The 21,158-nt window shown below is 36.6% G+C and overlaps 2 protein-coding genes, 1 non-coding gene and 1 pseudogene across 7 annotated transcripts in view; 1 reads left to right on the top strand and 3 right to left on the bottom strand.

Moving 5' to 3' along the window:
- LOC143688686 (uncharacterized) overlaps positions 1-21,158 on the top strand; it is a 237,425-nt gene that overhangs the window by 27,963 nt on the left and 188,304 nt on the right. For both annotated transcript variants that reach the window (XM_077166900.1, XM_077166899.1), the window contains exon 2: positions 11,078-11,151. In XM_077166900.1, coding sequence (XP_077023015.1) covers positions 11,078-11,151 — 74 coding nt within the window. The remainder of the gene's footprint in view (positions 1-11,077; positions 11,152-21,158) is intronic.
- Positions 1-21,158, bottom strand: part of DNAJC5B (DnaJ heat shock protein family (Hsp40) member C5 beta) — a 133,008-nt gene that overhangs the window by 4,596 nt on the left and 107,254 nt on the right. The gene's annotated exons all lie outside the window — the stretch shown is intronic.
- On the bottom strand, positions 9,872-10,062 carry LOC143689327 (U2 spliceosomal RNA). The gene has a single exon (XR_013178768.1). It is a non-coding gene; the product is annotated as a U2 spliceosomal RNA (small nuclear RNA).
- Positions 11,505-16,626, bottom strand: LOC143686276 (rho GTPase-activating protein 5-like; annotated as a pseudogene).

Here is a 21,158-nt window from a genome sequence, read left to right as displayed (position 1 = left end):
AAGCATCTTTAATACTCATTTTCTACCAACAGTCTCTTCAAGGTGGTCTAGACTTTCTCTATCATGCTTCTCAAAATTCTTCTAGCATCTATCCCATTACCCAGTTCCAGAGCTACTTCCACACATTTTTAGGATATGTTACAGCAGCACCCCACTTCCTGGTACTAAAATCTGTATTAGTTTCCTGTGGTTGCTCTAACAAATTTCCACAAATTTAATAATATATTTTGCATTGTAAGGTAATATTCACTAGTTTTGGGGATTTGGGTATGGGTACATTTTGGGGGGGACCACCATTCAGCTTGCTACATTCCCACGTGTTTGTAAGTTAAGACAAATATAGGTCTAATTCATAAGATAAAAAAAGAAGTCATAATGGAAGTGATGATTTCTCATCAGATGATAAAATTACATCTGAAACTAGATGATTGAAAACTCAGTTAATAAAACTAAATCAAGAGTCAGTATGTCTTCCAGGAAGATGGCTGAATACAGTAGGTCGAGTTCAGCACTGCTCCACAGAAAAATTAGAGAAGGGACAGGAGGGTTACTGAGACAGTGATTCAAGCATGCAGCTGATCTGAGAAAGCCTTCTACACCACATAGATCGGCCCTGATTGCAGAGGCCGAGGGACTGAGAAGCACAATGCTGGAGCCTGGTGCAGAGGCACGGAGCCTGCAAGAGAACACACATGGGAGCCAGGGACTAGGAAGTAAGCCAGGCCACATTCCTTGAATGCACTACACCCTTATCAGTGCAGCCCCGTGACCCGCAACTCACCCCTCACACCCAAATCCTGTCACCCACTCTCATTCCCTGCACTCCAAGCACCCCCGCTCAACCAGCCACTAGCACCCATACCCACCACACTCGCCCATACCAAGTGCAGCACAATCCATCTCTCCTGTACTCCTCCCAAGCACTACCTCTCCCTCCCTGTTCCCTGCAGGCTGTTGGCCAGCGCATAAAGGCTATGCTAACCTCCATATCCAGGCTACCCCCACCCCCTACCCATAGTGTCACACAGGCCCACCCTGCCCCCCAACCCCCGAGCTCTGCACATCAGTTTATGGCACTCCTAAACCTGCATATGTGCATGGGCCCCCAGTCATATCCTTCAGCTCTGGGAACTTTAGTTTATAAACTCCTAGACCCAATGTGCATGGCCCCCAATCACGTCATTCAGCTCTGGGGATGTCAGTTTACAGCAGTCCTAGAACCATGCATGTGCACAGCCCTCAGTCATAGTTCCCAGGTTTGAGAAAGTACTGATCTGTGCAGCTGGGTCACATTTGCCCCCAACAAATGAAGGCATAAGACCAACCTGCTGCCACAGCTCTGTGCATGTGCACAAAGGGCCCTATGCCCTAGACCAGTGCATGGCAGGGTTACACGCCCCCCCCCAGACTAGTGCACCCACGCAGCTACATCCTCCCTGGTTGCTGGGCACCCACATTCACAAGCACCAGCATAACATCCCCAGCCTGTGCTCATACCTGCCCTGAAATGAATCACTGCACTGTTGTGCCCCACCCTGTACCCTGATGCATATCCACCCTGCAAACACAAGGCCTTAGACTACTGAAAGAAATCAGCTCCCAGAGTAAATCAATTAAGGTATTTACATGTGACAAAAACAACAGAAAATCACTAAGCACATCACAATGCAGATGGATATAGCCCTGCCTAACAACCAAATGAAAACACCAGAGGAGACATAGATGTTGGAACTAATCAAAGATGTTCATGTAACTCTACTTAATAAAATAAGTGGGATGGCAAATGACATAAGAAGATAGTAGAAGAGCATAAAGAGGGATTTGAAAGAATGCATAGAAAATTAGCAGATATCACAGAGATTCAAGACTCTGTTGACCAAATAAAAAACATACTAGAGGCATATAACACAACATTTAAAGAGAAAGAAAGAATAAGCAATATAGAGGACAGGATAACTGATTTTGAAGACTCAAAACAGCAAATGGCAAAAAAAGATGGAAAAATTTGAATTGGATCTCAGGGAACTGATAGTCAAAACAAAGTGCACAAATATAAGAACTATTGGTATCCCAGAAGGAGAAGAGAGGAGTAAAGGACTAGGAAGAGTAGTTGAGGATATAGTGGGGGAAAACTTCCCAACCCTTATCAAGGACATAAATATACAAGTGAAAGAAGCCCAGTGAGCTCCAAACAGAATAAATCCAAGTAGGCCTTCCCCAGGACACATGCTAATCAATCTGTCAAATGTTGAAGAGAAGCAGAAAGTTCTGAAAGTGGAAAGAGTAAAACAATGTACGTACAAAGGAAACCACATAAAACTGAGTAAAGACTACTCAACTAGCACTATGGATCTGAGAAGGCAGTGGTATACTGTATTTAAGATCCTGAAAGAGAAAGACTTCCAGCCAAGAATTCTGTACCAAGTCAAGTTGTCCTTCAAAACTGAGGGAGAGATTAATGTTTTCACAGATGAACAAGTTCTGAAAGAATTTGTCAACAAGAGAGTGGCCCTACAAGAAATACTAAAAGGAATTCTGCTGGCTGAAAAAGAAAGACAGGAGAAAGGAGGCCTGGAGGAGAGCACAGAATTGAAAAGTACCAGTAGGGGTAATTTAAAGGATAAAAAGAGAAAGAGGGAAAAGAATATATAGATTTGACAAATAAAATAAAAAAGATAAGATGGTAGATTCAAGAAACACCTTCTCAGTAATAACTTTGAATGTTAACGGACTAAATTTACCAATTAAAAGATACAGATTGGCAGAATGGATTAAGGAATGTAATCCACCTATATGCTGCTTACAAGAGACTCATTTTAGACACAAGGATACAAATAGATTGAAAGTGAAAGGATGGAAAAAGATTTTCCACACAAATTGTAACCAAGAGAAAGCAAGAGTAGCTATACTAATATCAGACAAAGTAGACTTTAAATGTAAAGACATCATAAGGACCAAAGAAGGACACCGTATACTGACAATCATAAATGTATTTGCTCCCAATCAAGGAGTTCCAAAGTACATGAGACAAACATTGGCAAAATGAAGGGAGCAATAGATGTTTCAACGATAATACTAGGAGACTTTAATACACCATTCTTTATATATAGAACAACCAGACAGAAGATCAACAAGGAAATAGAGAAGTTAAATAACCTGATAAATGATTTAGACCTAACAAACATATATAGGTCACTGTAACTCAAAACACAAGGATATACATTCTTCTCTAGTACTCATGGAACATTCTCCAGGATAGATCATATGCTGGGCCGTAATACAAGTCTTTATAAATGTAAAAACAGTGAAATTGTTCAAAACATTCTGATCCCAATGGGATGAAGCTGGATATCAATAACCACCAAAGAACGAGAACTTTCACAAATATATGGAGATTAAATAACACACTCTTAAACAACCAGTGTGTCAAGAAGAAATTGCTAGAGAAATCAGTAGCTATCTGGAGATGAATGAAAATGAGAATACAACTTATCAGAACTTATGGGATATGGCAAAGGCTGTGCTGAGAGGGAAATTTATTGCCCTAAATCCCTATATTAAAAAACGAGAATGCTAAAATCAAGGACATAACAGTACACCTGGAGGAACTTGAGACAGAATGGCAAACTAACCCTAATGCAAATAGAATAGAAATAAAGATTAAGGTAGAGATAGATAAATGGGCAAACAAAAGAAAAATAGAAAGAAAGAATCTGTAAGACCAAAAGTTGGTTCTATGAGAAAATCAATAAAATTGATGGGCCACTAGCAAGACTGACATAGAAAAAAAGAGAGAGGATGCAAATAAAATCAGAAATCAGAAGGGGTTATGCACCCCCACAGACGCTGAAGAAATTGTAAGAGGATACTATGAACAACTATATGCCAACAAACTAGACAACTTAGATAAGATGGACATATTCCTAGAGACACACAAACAAGCTACACTGACTCAGGAATAAATAGAAGATCTCAACAACCCAATCACAAGTAAAGAGATTCAATCAGCCATCAAAACTCTTCTTACAAAGAAAAGCCCAGGGCCAGATGGTTTCATAGGGGAATTTTATCAAATATTCCAAAAAAAAAAAAAACAACTAACACCAATCCTTCTCAAACTTCTCAGAAAATTGAGAGAAAAAGAACTCTAACTAACTCATTTTATGAAGCTAATATCATTTTAATACCAAAACCGGGTAATAATGAATGTGAGCACACAAGAGATAAGCAAAATGTTGTCATGGGGTGTGGTCTGAGCATCTGTATGAGGGCAACCATCCTCCATGAATAAGGGATAGGTGGCCAAGGAGTATACTTGATGGGAATCGAATGAGATTTTGGTGGGAAAAGTAACACTTTATAAGACCATATGGCACGAGATTAGAAATAGCACATGCTCAATATGATAGAAGTAGATTGGGTACAGAGTGATCCAGGGACCCCGAACATGTGATGAGTCATCACTCAGTGAGATGATACTAACACTACAGACTTCTAAGTCCTGGAGAGATTGCAGTGGTGAAAATAGTGAATCAACTTCTTGTCCAGTAATGTTTATGCTTTCCCATCATCAAAGACACTTGCCCCTAATGGAGTGCCCAGCTGGTTTACCCTGGTTCGAACTTGAGTTTGCCTGAATCCTCTCTCCAGTCCCTTTCTCCACCATGAGGAAGAACAGGTTTCAGAAGTGCTTTCACCATCATAAAAAAATATTAAGTTAATAAAGAATTAGAAGTACTAAATATTTTAATGGTCCTGGTTATAATGACATCCATCTGGCATGGCTGCTACCTCCATCTCACAAGCACATATGATTGCTCACAGCCAAACATCATGCACAGTTGTCTCCATAATATCCAAGCTTTGTGCTATGGACAAACAATGACACTGTCCAAACATGGCTATAAGATAAAATACCCATGTGCTAGAGAGGTAGAGAAGTATGCCACTTAAATACAGAAAGACACACAAAAACAAAGGCCCTGTCGACCCACAGCATCTTTTCAGCTGTTTCCCCTTTGTATCAATAAGAATGGGCAAGCAGGAACATGTGATCTATGAGGAAAGAGGTAGAATGAACGATGGAGAGCAAAGTATGTGCTGGATCAGGAATGTGATTGAGGAAAATATGAAAGAAACAGAGTGGATATAGGGGAAAAAATGGGTAAAGATGTTTTAAGAAAGGGAAACAACAGGTGAATCTCCCTAGTGAACATGGATGCAAAAATTCTCAACAAAATATTAGCAAATCAAATGCAACAACATATTAAAATAATTATACACCACGACCAAGTGGGGTTTATGCCAGGAATGCAAGGATGGTTCAATACAAGGAAATCAATTAATGTAATACAGCACATTAACAAATTGAAAGAGAAAAATCATAGGATCATCTTGCTTGATGCTGAAAAAACATTCGACAAAATTCAACATGCTTTTCTGATAAAAAATACTCCAAAAGATAGGAATCAGAGGTAACTGCCTCAATGTGATAAAGGGAATATAGGAAAAACTGATAGCAAGCATTGTACTCAATGAAGAGAGAGTGAAAGCAATCAGAGGTAACTACCTCAATATGATAAAGGGAATATAGGAAAAACTGATAGCAAGCATTGTACTCAATGAAGAGAGAGTGAAAGCTTTCCCCCTAAGATCAGGAATGAGACAAGGATTCCCACTGTCACCACCATTATTCAACATTGTGCTAGAAGTTCTAACTAGAGCAGCCAGGCAGGACAAAGAAATAAAAGGCATTCAAATTGGAAAGGAAGATGTAAAGCTCACGTTATTTGCAGATGATATGATACTATACTTGGAAGATCCTGAGACTACAGCAAAGTTACTTGAGCTAATAAATTCAGAAAGGTGGCAGGATATAAAATTAATATGCAGAAATCAGTAATGTTTCTATACACAAGCAATGACCTAACTGAGGAGTCAGTTAAGGAAAAAATCCATTTAAAATAGCAGCTAAAAGAATCAAGTACTTAGGAATGAACTTAACTAGGGACATAAAGGACTTGTACACAGAAAACTATATAACTTTGCTAAATGAAATCAAAAGAGATCTAAATAGGTGGAAAGATATTCCCTGTTCATGGATAGGAAGGTTAAATATAGTTAAGATGTCCATTCTCCCCAAATTGATCTACAGATTCAACACAGTACCAATCAAAATTCCAACAACCTACTTTGAAGGCTTGGGAGAGCTAATTTCCAAATTCATCTGGAAGGGAAAGAGACCCTAAATAGCTAAAAGCATCCTACAAAAGAAGAACAAAGTGGGAGGATTAACATTCCCTGACTTTAAAACCTGTTATAAAGTCACTGGAGTCAGAACAGCATGGTACTGGCACAAAGATAGAAGCATTAACCAGTGGAATCGAATTGAGAGTGCAGAAATAGACCACCAAACCTATGGTCAACTGATTTTTGACAAGGCCCCCAAATCCTCTGAACTGGGACAAAATAGCCTTTTAAATAAATGGGCATGGGAGAACTGGATATCAATAGCCAAAAGAATGAAAGAGGACCCCTATCTTATACCCTACACAAAAATTAACTCAAAGTGGTTCAGACACCTAAATATAAGAACTAGCACCATGAAGTTTCTAGAAGAAAATATAGAGAAACACTTCAACACCTAGTAATAGGTGGTAGCTTCCTAAGCTTTATACCAAAAGCACAAGCAACAATAGAAAAAATAGATAATTGGGAACTCCTCAAAATCAAGTGCTAATGCACTTCAAAAGACTTTGTCAAAAAAGATGAAGAGGTAGCCAACTCAATGGGAGAAAATATTTGGAGATCACATATTGGACAAAGGTGTGATTTCCTGTATGTACAAAGAAATCATACAACTCAACAACAGAAGAACAAACAACCCAATTGTAAAACAGGCTAAATAAATGAATAGGCATTTTTCTGAAGAGCAAATACAGATGACTCAAAAGCACATGAAGAGATGCTCATTTTCATTAGCTATAAGGGAAATGCAGATCAAGACTACAATAAGATACCACCTCACATCTATAAGAATGGCTGCTATTAAACAAACAGGAAACTATAAATGTTGGAGAGAATGTGGAGAAACTGGGACACTTATGCGCTGCTGGTGGGAATATGGAATGGTGCAGCCACTATGGAAGACTGTTTGGCAGTTTCTAAGGAATTTAAATATTGAGTTGCCCTATGACCCATCAATAGCATTACTTGTATATACCCAGAAGAGCTGAAAGCAACAACACAAACTGACATTGACATTTGCACACTGATGTTCATAGTAGCATTATCCACAATTGTCAGAAGATGGAAACAAACCAAATGCCCATCAATAGATGCTCAACAAAATGTGGTATATACATACAATGGAATATTATGCAGTGGTAAGATGAAATGATATCCTGAAGCACATGACAAGATGGATGAGCCTTGAGGACATAATGCTGAGTGAGATAAGCCAGAAACAAAAGGATAGATACTGTATGATTCCACTTTTATGACCATGGTAAAAGCAAAGGTGATGGTGATGTTATACAGTGAAGATAGGATTTAATAAATTATTATGAATGCTGAATCATTAAATTGATATATCTTTTAGTTTCCATTATCTTAGAGCAGCTAGAAGTAAAAACCTAAAATTGTGGAATTATAACCCATGTCAAACTCTGAAATATGTTCTACAGTTGATTGTGGTGCTACACTTTGAAATTTATTGCTTTTTTTTGTATACATGTTATTCTTCACAGAAAAGGAAACAAAGGTCAATTGTGATGATAAAATATTTAAGCCTTCTAACCTCCTATATGCTGGAGCAGCCAGAAGGAAAAATCTCAAGAGGATCTTATGGTACCCCATGATAAACTCTGGGATCTGTCCTGTACTACTTATTCAAGAGTGCTTTGAAAACTATTGCTCTTTTATTTTTTTGCTTGGTATATATGTTATACTATATAATAAAAAGTTTTAAAAAATCAGTATAATTTGCCATATTAATAGTATTAACATGATCATATCAACTGAGGCAGAAAAGACATTTGATAAAATTCAGTAACCAGTAATGAAAAAACTCTTAGCAAACCAAGATGCAAAGGGAATTTCTTCAATCTGATAAAGGAAAGCTGCCAAAACCCCAGAGCTAGCACAAAGTGTGAACCCTAATGTTAACTATGGACTAGAGTTAATGTTATTATTACAATACTGTTTTATCAATTGTAACAAAGGTTTCATTGGTACAAATTTTAATAATAAAGAAACTGCTGTCTGTATGGGGAGCATATATGGTAACTGTACCTTCTGCATATTTTTCCTGTGAACCTACAGCTGCTCTAATTTTGTGAGTGTGTATATATAGTAAAAAACAAAGCAGCACACATATTCAATGATGAAAGACTGAATGGTTTCCCCCTAATATTGGGAACAAAGCAAATTACCACTTCTAATACCATGCATCATTGTATTGGAGATCCTACCCTGTGCAGTAGGCAAGAAAAAGAAATAAAAGGCATGCAGCCTGGAAAGAAAATATAAAACTTTTCTCATGTGCATATAACATGAATGCAGAAAATCCCAAAGAATCTATCTTATTTCTATATATTAGGAATGAACAATTGGGAACCACAATTAAATTTTAGAAGATATCATTTAGAATAGTTCAAAAAAGTTAAATATTTAGCTATAAAAGCTAATAAAACATGTACAGGATCTATATGCTGGACATGTTGGGTTAAATAAAATATATTAAAATAAAAACTAAATATTTAGTTTTTTAAAATTTTAATGTATTTTATTTAACCCAATTAAAGTGCAATATATAGGGAAATTTTAAACTTAAATGCTTCATATAAAGAGAAGGGTTGACAGTTAAGAAGATAAGCATACAACGTAAGTTAGAAAATGAATAACAGGATACATTAAGAGAAGTAGAGAGCAGGAATTAGGTAGAAACCAATATACAAAAGAATCAACAAAACCAAAAGTTGATTATTTGAGAATACTAATAAAATTGCCACACACCTCATGAAAATGGTCACAGAAAGAAAGCAGTAATAGTCAAATACAAGGAATGAAAAAGGGGACAACAAAATTCAGGTACTATAGATGTGTAAAAGATAAGAGGAAATTTTGAAGAACTCAAATTTTTTAATAAAAAAGAAAAAAACCTAAATAATCTGTAAACATTAAGTAAATTGAATCAATAATTTAAAATCTATAATCACGCAATAGCCCAGAGTGTTCCCCAAACATTTTCTTTTTTTGTATGCTGTATGGTAGAGGTCACATTTCCATGTGAGTAAACCATTATTGCAGCACCATTTGTTGAATTTTTGTTGCTTGTTTGTTTTTCTTTCTTGATTTCTTTGTTTTTGGGAAGTGCATGGGCCTGGAATCAAGCCCAGCTCTCCTACATGGCAGGTGAGAATTCTACCACTGAACTACCCTGACACCTCTTTCCCCAAACATTTTATTAACACATAATTCCAGTATTTTACAGACTCTTCAAGAGAAGTAAAAAAAGAAGAAATAATTCCTAAGTTATTTCATGAGGCATGCAAAACCCAATAAGGAAATTATGGGCCAATCTCATTAACATAGATCCAGACATATAAAACAAAGTATTAGCAAACCCATTTCATCAAAGGATAAAATAGATATCATGAAACTGCGTGGCGTTCATCTCAAGAATGCAAAGTTGTTGTTTTTTTCTCGAAATGATCTTTTTCCTATAAAACAACCTTAATTATGAATGAAGATTTTAACATTGAGCAAAGAATCTTTACTATACAAAATATAGCAGTGGCAAACAAACCATTTTTTCCTTTCCAGAAAAATATGTTGTGGTTTGATAATGAAAGAATTTTTTTTTTTTTTTTTTTGGTGCATTGTTCCTGGAGGTACTGCAATACCAGGTCGTTGCGCAGAGTGGACAGAGCAAGCTTCTACTCCAACTCCTTACCCCAAAAACCCGTCTAATATGTTGCCCTCGGATAGAGGCTGTATCAGATATTAAACTGATCAGAACAGATACTACACTTGATCTTAGCCAAAAGGCCGAGAAGCGATAATGAAAGAATTTTGAATAAAGCCTCACAAAACAATTTACCTATGCCACCTATTCTGAAAATTTTGTCCATAATTTAGTGTTCTGTTTGCATCTTCACTCACAAAATGTTTAACCCCAGAAGCAGCAGTCATTTATAGCAAATCTAGTACCAACATCAAAGGAAAAAAGTGTTTAAAAAATGGTACAAGAGCCATTTTGGATTTTAGTACACTTCATAGAAAGGAATATGAATACAAGTTTGTAATTTTGTATACACACATTGAAAAGAGGCTGTCAGTACCTAAAGTATTTTTATTGCTACACTAACAATGGATTTTTAGATATGTTCTTTAAGAGCCCCATAAAAATAGATTGAAGGAACAGATTAAATTGAAGTCCTTGATTAAATGTTTGGGTTAAAGAATTTTCTACAATAGATTTCATTTTTATGTATGAAAAGTTATATAGCTCTGTATGAAAATGTCATGAACTGTTTTTCTATACTATACTAAATGTATTCCCCAAGAGGGAGAAAATTAAAATATCTAAAATAGATTAAGATTACAGACCATCAGAGATCTTTTGACCATTTATCTGTTTACAGAATTAATAGTATATAAAATGTTCATTTCATCATGGGCCATGAAGAAATGAACTGGTGAGAACTGTCTTTTGCACAACATTATCAACTCACTTTAGCCACAAGCATCTCCTTGATATGTATGTCTGATAAGAAATATGTTAATTTTTCTCTCATTAAATCATCCACAGTTTACTTAGATGATGAAGATACAGAAATGTGAAATATGTTAACTGGCTTTTTTTTTTTCTTTCTTTTAAACAACAGTCCAAGCATGGCTGAAATTATAAAATACTTACCTGGGCTTTTTGTTCTCTATACAGACTGCTAAAATGTAAATTAAATTACTCAAATTAGCACATTAAATAACAAAACCAACCATAAAGCAGGCAGAAAAGTATTAAAGGTCTATATATGTGAGGTTTTCTTTCTTTTTTTTTTTTCCACATGGGCAGGCACCGGGAATCGAATCCAGGTCTCCGGCACGGCAGGCAAGAATTCTGCCACTGAGCCACCTTTGCACTGTCCTGTGAGTTTTTAAATTATTTAATTTCTATAGAAAAATTTTATTCACAATAATATGTGACAGAAATTGCCACAGAAGTGATACGCTAATTGCAGTAACGTTTCATACAGCAGCAGATTTGTATTTTATAGCTATTTTTATTTATAAAAATTAAATCTCTCCAGTCATGCTTATCACATGATCTTAAACCTGTAATGTAAATGGATAAGGAATACCATGTAGTTCAAGGAGATAACACCTCATCATTTTGAATTGAATCATCTGTAAGAAGCCTGAAGTATACTACTGAACCCTGAAACATGCATGTTTAGATTTGCTTTTTGTCCAGTTTTAGGCTGTCTGCAATCACTTCCTACTTATATAATACGAAGAGGATCAATTTGCAATTGTGGTTGTATCAACTGAGGTTGCAATGGTGGTGGCAACTGAAGTGGTCGCATCGGTTCCACCAAATGTCCTGGGTTTGAAGGTGGTGGAGAAGCCACAGTGTTCATACTTCCTAGAATTTCTCCATTGTAAAAGAAAAACTGATACTGTTGATTGAGTGTTTCAGTGACAGATTGACGGATCTTAGTGGTAGATAGATACTCTCAATTTTCAAAATCAGGTCTCGTCAAGGTTGGCCAAAAACTGATGGATAAGTTGTCTGCTGTCATTAGGTTGATTTTATTTTGCTGACTAACCCTATTTAGATGTGTTACTACTATATCTGAATACATCATAGTTTACAAGATGGAATTTCTCTCAATACATGAAGATGTTCTGTTTTACCTGGGGTTTTTGCTGCTTCCAGTAGCTCTGGGTGAAGAGAATATGGAATTAAAGAATCAGGTAGATCTGCAAAGAAAGCTTTAAGTGCTCTGGCTACAGCATTTACTGTTACTTGCATTGATACTAGATTGGTATTATGATCTTTTTCAAACAGCTTTTGAATGTTGTCTTAATCAGTTTTATTTCCACTAACACAATAGAGTCCTTTGGTATATAACCTTGTATCTTCAATAAGTTCAACACATTTCTCAACAAGTGGTCTGGGCTTCTCAACTATAATCAGATCCTGGAGGGACGTTGTAATTACTTTCCCAATTTCTATGTGTTAGTGGATTGAAGTTCTTAATTTTCTTTTTCTGCTTTTTATCTTTTTACTTTGTGGGTTTTCTTCTTCATTTTCTTATCATCTAACTCTTGGTCTGAAGTGATTGCAGGATTGTCAATGATACCTTTCCAAGTTTTAGTTGGAGAAAGAAGAGGAACTTCTTTACTTCCATGATGTCTTCCTTTTCTTTCTGTTTTAGAAGTGGTAAAAGCCTCATCATCACCTGCATCTGAAGATGTTTCTCTGTAATGTGACTTGGCTTTACTAAACAAGGTTTTTGACTTGTACTTGAATTTTGAAGGCCTCTGTTCCTCATGACCTTTTGAGGTTCTATCAGAAAATCCATTTTCTTCATCTCTTTGGGTGTTATTTACAAATGAGTTTCGAATTTTAGTATTGCTATTTTCAACTATCATCTGGGACAACATGAATCTCATCAGAATAGCCCTTCTGCTTGAAAAATGTGTCAGTCAGTTCTACATAGTTATCAGAAGGATCCATACTTCTGGATGTACCAAAGGCACCCGGGAAGTCTGTTTCCTTCTATTTTTACCAGTACTAGCTTTGATTGTTTTTTTTTTTGGAGGGGTGCATAGTCCAGGAATTGAACCGGGGTCTCCCACATGAAAGGCTAACCACTGAACTACCTGTGCACCTAGCTTTAATTGTTTTTAAAAGGTTTGGATCTAGTTTCTTCATAATTTGTAGTAGGCACAACTGGTTTAGGTTTAGTAGGTGGAGGCACTTTACAGTTGCATTCATGGTCATGACAGTTTGGGGTGCTATGAGTAGACAATTCATTTCCTTTCAAATAAAATCTCTATTTGGAATGATCACTAGGTGTTGGAAGTAATTGTACATCATCCCCCACTGGATTATAAGGAGGTGGTGCTTCTGTATCATCTTCTGAATCAGGGTAGTTGTTATAGGGAAAACAGTTTCTGGGAGATGGTAGAAAAAGATCTTCACTTTGATGTGTTGATTCCCTTGTATTATCAGATAAGTAGGAATTCTCTATCATATATTTTTTTTCCTAGAACTAAAAAACAGTAGTTTGGCAAAAACTCAGTTTGCCAATGAAACTGAGATAAAGAATACAATGCTGTAAATTTAGCAGTGATCTCAGTTGCTATGTATTCTCCTTAAGTCATTAACTCCTTAATGGCCTCATTTTCAAAAAAAATCTACTTGGCTGTCAGTAACTGCTACCAACTATATAGGAATGGTATCCTGAACTTCAGATAGAAGCATTCCCATTGATGGTTTCCATTTGCCAGAGTAAACTAATATATACCCATGAAGTATTTCATCTTTTGTTACTCCAATTGAGGAATGATATAATATTGTAATCTGTATTTGCCTCTTCTTTTCACCAATGATTTTTTCAAGCATTAAAGAATTACTCTGTAAAGCTTGAGCAGTACTGAAAAGAAATAAGAATCAAGGGAAGGTGAAAGTATAAGATCAAGACACTAAATGGGTCACCACACATGACAATTCTCAAGTCAGCCTCTGATATGCCTTAATGGAGGGAACTGGGCTCACAACTTCTAAACTGTATTTAACTGAATCCAATACTGCTCTTAGAGCTTGCTTTACTTGGGTTTCATTAAATTTATGAGGGTAAGTACCAGCAGGTAACATTTACAAGAGGACTTGTGTGCTAATTGCTACCCTTGGTGCCTGAGGATTGGTTGATTCTTGGTATTTTTCTGATTATCCAGAATTAATGTAAATGGAAGATTAGCCATATATATATATTTTTTTTTATCTGAGAAGCTTCTGTTCTTATTTTTCTAGTAAATTTCCCAATAAAATTCAGTGACTCAGTGAAGTTAAAAACACAGAAGCACCCATGTGGTTTAAAGGTGGCAGTTTATAACTGGCTAAAAAAGTAAGGCAATTTGGCATTCACTGGCTGAAGAACAAGTTCATAAATTTTCCTGTCTAAGGCATACTTATCATCAGTGGACTGTGCCCTTATCTCATTTGCTAACTCTTGGGCAAGGCCGTCTTTCTCTAAAATGAAAAGGTTAACTTTATCTATATTAGTATGTCTTAATACAACCTTAAGCAGCCATGATCCAACTGCAAAAGACTACTGTGAAGTAACTGCTCCACTTTAATGTCTGTGCAATTTTGGCCACTAAGATATGTTTCTTTAGTAGGGTGATAAACCCTATGTGCTTAAGTAGAAGCATATAGGTGCAAGTTTCTTTAAAGCTTTATACCTAGTTTCTTCACTTAGAACTGTATGAATTTCACTCATTTTATCTGAACTAGGTGTTACATTAAGATCTAAATCATAAAAAATTTCAGAATGCTCAAAAAGCATTTCCTAAACTTTTGCTTTTTCAACTATTTCTAGCTGATGCCTACTGTATCCTTCTTTGTTGTCAGTCTCAGTGATATATTTGAAGGCTTCATCCTCCATAACAAAGCACATAGCTTCCTCCCGCAGCTGCCCAGGTGAAGTGAACTGTTTTCCAAAGTTTTTTGAATTTTTCCTTCATTTCTGCCCTCCTCTTCTCTGATATTTCATGTTGTACATGGTTCTGATAGACTTTCTCAGCTTCTAAAGTGCTTAGGAGAGCAAACAGAATCCATCTATCATTAACTTTGTCTTTGTGGTTAGTTTCATCCATCCCAAGGGATTTTCTCTAGGACCACAAAACATAATTAGAAATCTGCTCCTTTTCATTAACTTCAAAGCCTCTGACCAATCCAAACGTTCAGTCCCTTCTAGATTTGGCAAAAGAGTACGAAAAGCTCTTGGTAAAAAATTTATGTTTTCTTCTCCTTTTTCTTATGTGTTCCTGTTTAACTTAAGTTGTTCAATATGTTTTGAGAATGTATTTCTGGCCTTTCTTGTTCCCTCTAAATTCATGTATTCTTCATAATCAGGATGATTTCTTATTTAATTACTAACAGTTTCCAAGTTGCATGATAATCTCTTACAGACTGCACAGGTTTTTCAGACTTATCTGTTGCTGTCATAACAAGTTGTCTCTGTGTTTTATAAGCATCCAGATAGGGAATGATTTTAGGCTTACCACTAATTTTATCCAAATTTGTACCAGTACAGTGAAACATGTCTCAATGTTGACATTAAATCAGGCTGATGCTTCCACTACAAGAAGGTGAAAGGGAAAACTAAATTTGTAGCATATGTTATGCCTAGCTGATGTTGCCATTGCATGACCTTGGTAATAAATTGTTGAAATGTGCACTCCAGTTGGGAGGACTGGCTATCCTCCCAGAAGGAGACATACTTTGATAAAGTTATCTAGGTCCCAAGAAGCTCCTCTCAATTCCTAGCCAGTTTCCAGAAGACCACCTAAGCCCAGTCAATGTAAGCTAATTCGAATCCGGCCACTATTGTGTAAAAACTTCATATAAACTGCATATAAGCAGCTAGAAAGAAGAAGAAGAAGGAGATAGAGAGACTCTTATCTGAGAGGAGAGGAGGATGCTTTGCTTGGGACTCTTCCAGTCAGACCCTGAAAATGCTGTCTCTAGGGTTCCCCAGCGTTCCTCTTTGAGTGGTGGTGCTATGCCACCTGGTGATGTAACTATATCTCATTTCTAATAATCTCTTAACTACTTTCCTAATAAATTCTATTTTTATATCACTGAAGTCTATGTTGTTTGCAAATCCCAGCCTCTAATTTAAGTGGCCACAAACATCACGTTGTCTTTTGTACAACAGAAGGTTCTTTGTGTTGAAGCAAATGCTTGGACTTCTCTAAGATAATGATCCACCCATTCATCACATTTAGTTGTTGCTATTATTAGGTTTTTTTATTTCGAAAGCTTGACAGAAAGATTATTCACAAGTTTAAGTTGATCATAAAACTTCCTATTGCATCCTTGACTTACATCAATGCACAGTAAAAACCCATCTACAGATAGCTTTCCTTCAGACATTTGCTTCTGTTCAAAGTTTCGTTCCAAGCCTTGTTGATCAGTGCAAATGTACATTAGGTTTTCTGCTGACTGCAATTTAGAGGCAGCTGCACATTTTATATATGGTTGCAAATTTGTACTACAATGAGGCAAGAAAGTCTGGTCATTAATGAATTTTGTCTGCTCAATGACATGAAATTTTGCATTCTTCACCATCTTTACCATTTTGTGTTATGTTACCCCAGTATAAAAAGTGATCATTGTTTACTACATGTCCTCCAAAGTCCTCCAGAGTCTATCATACTAAGCACAGAAGTATGCTCTGAATAATATTCATCTCTTTTGAGTGTACAAATCTATTGCAAAATCAAGATTTTCCAGTTCCACAGTTACCCTTGTCTTTTTCAGTCCCAGAGAGTCCAACTACACTGATAGTATAGGATGAGGGCATGAGGCTCTTTGTTTTCTGCCATCATAACTCTCTTCTCGTGTCTCTATATTCATAAAGGTAACCAGATACACTTCTCATTCTGAAAATAAGATAATTTCAAAACAGATCCCAAATTTCAAAACTATATTTGGTCATTGCATTTCCCTCATTTCCATGCAGAAAGGTCTTCAAGAGCATATGGATCATCTTCTTAACACTGTCTTCGCCAGTTTGAAACTATTGTGTACCCCAGAAAAGTCATGTCCTTTAATCCTCATTCAGTATTGCTGGATTTTATCATTTTTATTGTTTCCATGGAGATGTGACCCATCCAGTTATGGGTGGTAACTTTTGATTAGATGGTTTCTACGGAGAGGTGTCTCCGCTCATTCACTGTGGGATTGCTTACTGGAGCCCTTTAAGAGGGAATCGTTTTGGAAAAAGCTTTATAGCTACCAGGGCCACTGGAGCCCACACAGCCAAAGACCATTGGAGATTAAGAAAGAAAACACCCCCTAGGAAGCCATTGACGATCCTAGAGAGAAAGCTAGCAGACTTTATGTGCCTTTCCAGCTGAGACAGAAACCAAAAGTCAAAGAAATCATAGGTCCACTTAATTTAAACTGCTTTTCAGGCAACATTCTGAGCTGACTCACATGTCTTCTTGTGGGAACTCTGTGTCTTAATGGTGCTAGCTTGATATTTTTGTATGAGGTGAAGGTAAAGAGTTTTGGACTATTTGCAAGCACTATCTTCCGTGAATTATTTTTAGAAATTGGTTTCTTTTGATTGGAGGGAGAAGAGAGGAATGGGATTGAGTGGGGCATGGTGAATAAAGGAAGTTTGTTTTATTTAATGTCTTCCTCATAACATTTTCCAGGCCAGTAAGATAAGGTGAATGCTGAACAGCAAATGTAATAAATGTCTCAATATCTTGGCCAAGAGCAAGAGTCTAATTACAAGCCATATGGCCTCTCCAACTCAGTGGTTGTGAATTTATTTGGTCCAGGTGAGTGGCAAGAGCAGTTAAACAAGCAACAGATTTTTCTGCGCATTGAATCTCACATTTTAGATCCAAGGTTAACACTATAAATCTCTTCTTTAGATACATTATTCCCCTCTCCTCCAAAGAATGGGGGAAATTACGATTTCACAAGATTTGGGAGTGGTGGTGATAGTTGAACTGGGAATTTTGGTTGGATTTTAGTCTACTGTCCATCAACTTGAGGAAAAAAAATGAATTTAGCTCTTGTGTTTTGGTTTGTTTTGCTTTACCAGGGTATACCCAGATAACTCATTCCCATTGGCCTTTCTTCCCCTTCCCTCCCACCCCATGCCCTGCCCCTCACACACAGCCTCAGGGAACAAGGTCCTATCTCAAGATGCTCAGTAAAGCCCTCATAGCTCATAGAATTTTGATTTCATTGTGGCTATTGTCTAGCAGAGGAACAAAAGATTTAAATGATCTTGTTTTGAATGTACCACTTAAAACCTCACAATGTGAGCATTTGAAAGTAAGAGATATAATTTGGTATTCATTACATTTATTTACCTTTTACTTTTCAGTTTTCCAGAAAATAAAGGGGAGAATTTCCCCCAAGACACCAGTTTTCTTCCATTTGATCCTGACTGGTCCATAAGCATTATAGAATCCCCTTGTGGTTCCTAGGATCCCAAAGGGGCTGTGTTTTAATTTTGAAATAGAGATGGTAATCAGCTTACAAATTCAGTACTTTATAGTAAATATTGAATAATTTTGAATTTCTGCTTTCTTTATTTAGTGTGGAAACTGGATTATATCCTTCGACATAATTGAAAAAGACAGTAATCCAAATGAATCCCTCCTCTCTGCTTCAGTCCTACCCTGTGCCACTACTCTTGAACAGAGACTAGTACAATGTTAAAGCATCAAAGGGTATCTTAGACTTTAGCTAGTGCTTGAGATATGTACATATTATATGTGCATTTAGGTATGTTTGAAATATATTGATATTACCAGGAATGCAAGAAAAATTATAAGCCTCAGATATGGTTAGAATCATTAAGTTATCTCAAGGTAAGTGAAAAAAAGTTCTAATTGTTTAATGTAAGTCAATGTTTTAGTTTGCTAAGGCTGCTGGAATGCAATACACCAGAGATGGACTGGCTTTTATAAAGGGGGTTTATTTAGTTACAAATTTACTAATTTGTGAAGGCATATGGTAACATCTGTTGGGCTTCTTTTGCCAGTTTCTGTGTTCAAACACCTTTCCCCTGGGGATGTCCCTTCTGCGTCTCCAAACACCAGGGTCTGAGGTGGCTGTGAACTCTGAGCTGCATTGTGCTGCACTGTGCTAAGCTCCTTGGAGCTGTGCTGAGCGTCTGACCTCTTTCTTTTACGCCTACAGCTAATTAAATTAAACAACACTTATTGCCAAAGGCAATCCAATGAGTGAATTTAGCTGACACATGATACAAGGTCAACCCAAAATCAAGTATAAAAACTTGCAATCAGGCAAGCAACAGTGACTCAGTGGCAGAATTCTCACCTGCCATTCCAGAGACCCGGGTTCAATTCCAGCAGCCTGCCCATGCCAAAAAAAGGACTTGCAGTGAACAATTGGAAACTGAAATTTAAAACTGGTAGCTTTTATAATAGTTCCAGAAAAATAAAGTACTTAGGTATACATCTAACAAAACCTGTACCAGATCTGTGTGCTGAAAACTACAAAATTCTCATGAAAGAAATCAAATGAAACCTACATAAATGGAGAAGCATACCATTTTAATGGATTGGAAGAATCAACATAGTAAAGATGTCAAGTCTTCCCAAACTGATCTACACATTTAATGCAATCCCAATACAAATCTCAGCAAGATTTTTCTTCCCAAACTGATCTACACATTTAACGCAATCCCGATACAAATCTCAGCAAGATTTTTCTGTATATATCAACAAGCTGTTTCTAAAATTTATATGGAAAGGCAAATAAACTAAAATAGCCACAACAATTAAAAAAAAGTTGGCAGAATCACACTACCTGATTTTATAACTTGTTTTTAAATTATGGAAAGCAAGACAGTGTGGTATTGGTGAAAGGAAAAAGACATAGATCAGTGGAGCAGAATAGAGAGTCCAAATAGCCATCTGATTTTTAACAAAGATGTAAAGGCAATTCAGTGGACAAGGAAAATCTTTTCAACATGGTCTCTTCAAAATGGTGCTTAAACTGTTGGAAATTTGTGTATATGAACTTTCACCTAAACCTCGAACCTTACATAAAAGTGAACACAAAATAGATCATAGAGCTAAATTTAAAACATAAAACAAAATACTTTTGGAAAATATTGAAGAGAATCTTCAGGACATAGCACTAGGCAGAGAGTTACTAGACATGACACTGAAAGCACAATCCATTAAAAAATCAATACATTTGATTTCATTATAAGTTTTGCTCTTTAAAGAGAAAAAAAAAACCCCTAACAATATGTAGGTTTTTCTGTTTTGTTTTACAAAAATATTTACGCAAATATTTTTTAAAGTGTTGTTATCCTTGGGGAGCTGGAGCTTGGGGGTGGAGTGTAGATTACCTTTGATTATATATTTTTTTGAAGTGGTTGTTTTATATGAGTATCATTACTTCATATAAGGTCTAAAACCTCATCATCACTGGCAGCTTTCAAAAGAGGTTAAGCAGAAATCTGCTAAAAAAAGCTGTGGTGAGGTGAAGGTTGACTCCTCAGATTCCTTCCAACTCTAAAATCCTAGGATTTTATGATTAGGTCCAACCTAAGATAATTAAAAATATCCTAAATGAAAAAATGTTTGCCATTTTTTTAAGCTTTCAGCATCATTGAAATAAAATTCTCAAAGCCCCAGTGTCTCACAAGTGCTGTGGAATGGACTCTAATCTTGAAGTATGATTTGTCAGGAATAACTTGATTTCTGAGAGAGTAGTAGCCTCTCTCAAGTGTATTTTCTTAAATAACTTTGAGTTGCCTTTTTGTCAGAATGGGTGAGACCATAGTCTATCACTGTGCCATCTCTTAGAAAACTGTCCAGAAAACAGTCTTCAGTTGGATCTGGTTTTTTTTCATTATGAGACTTAACTTGCAATAGTTTCACTTGCAAACTATATTAGTGGAGTACAAATCTGAAATAAACTTATTAAACTAATTGCAAATAAGTCATAGGTTCTCATAATGAAATGTTAGACTGAGGAGCAGTGGTGGATTTACTGTGATATTAATGAAACTTAAGCTTCAGGGACCCTCACTTGCACAGGCCCTCACTAGGCCCTGATGGGGCCCCTCACAGTGTGTGCACATTTTTGCAGATTTGGAAAAAGAAGATATTTTAACCATAGTCGCTCAAACCACTGTCTCTGTCCACTTTGATTTTTCCTCCATCACACTTTTCTTGACAAGTGGTGCTGGAATAACCGTTGGCATTTTGGGGTTGCGTTAAGGGAAACAGAGTTGAGAAAAGGTTTCTTAGTTTGAGTTTTGGGATATGTTTTTGTGGTTTGCAGCAACTCTGTGCATTGTTCATTATTGCTAGCCATACTGGTGTAGGAATGGCTTTCAGGAATATTCCTA

The sequence above is a fragment of the Tamandua tetradactyla genome, chromosome 6 (assembly GCF_023851605.1).
Source record: "Tamandua tetradactyla isolate mTamTet1 chromosome 6, mTamTet1.pri, whole genome shotgun sequence".
In the NCBI taxonomy this organism is placed as follows: Eukaryota; Metazoa; Chordata; class Mammalia; order Pilosa; family Myrmecophagidae; genus Tamandua; species Tamandua tetradactyla.
Note: the sequence above shows the minus strand (reverse complement) of the source record. Positions and strands in the feature narration are given on the sequence as shown.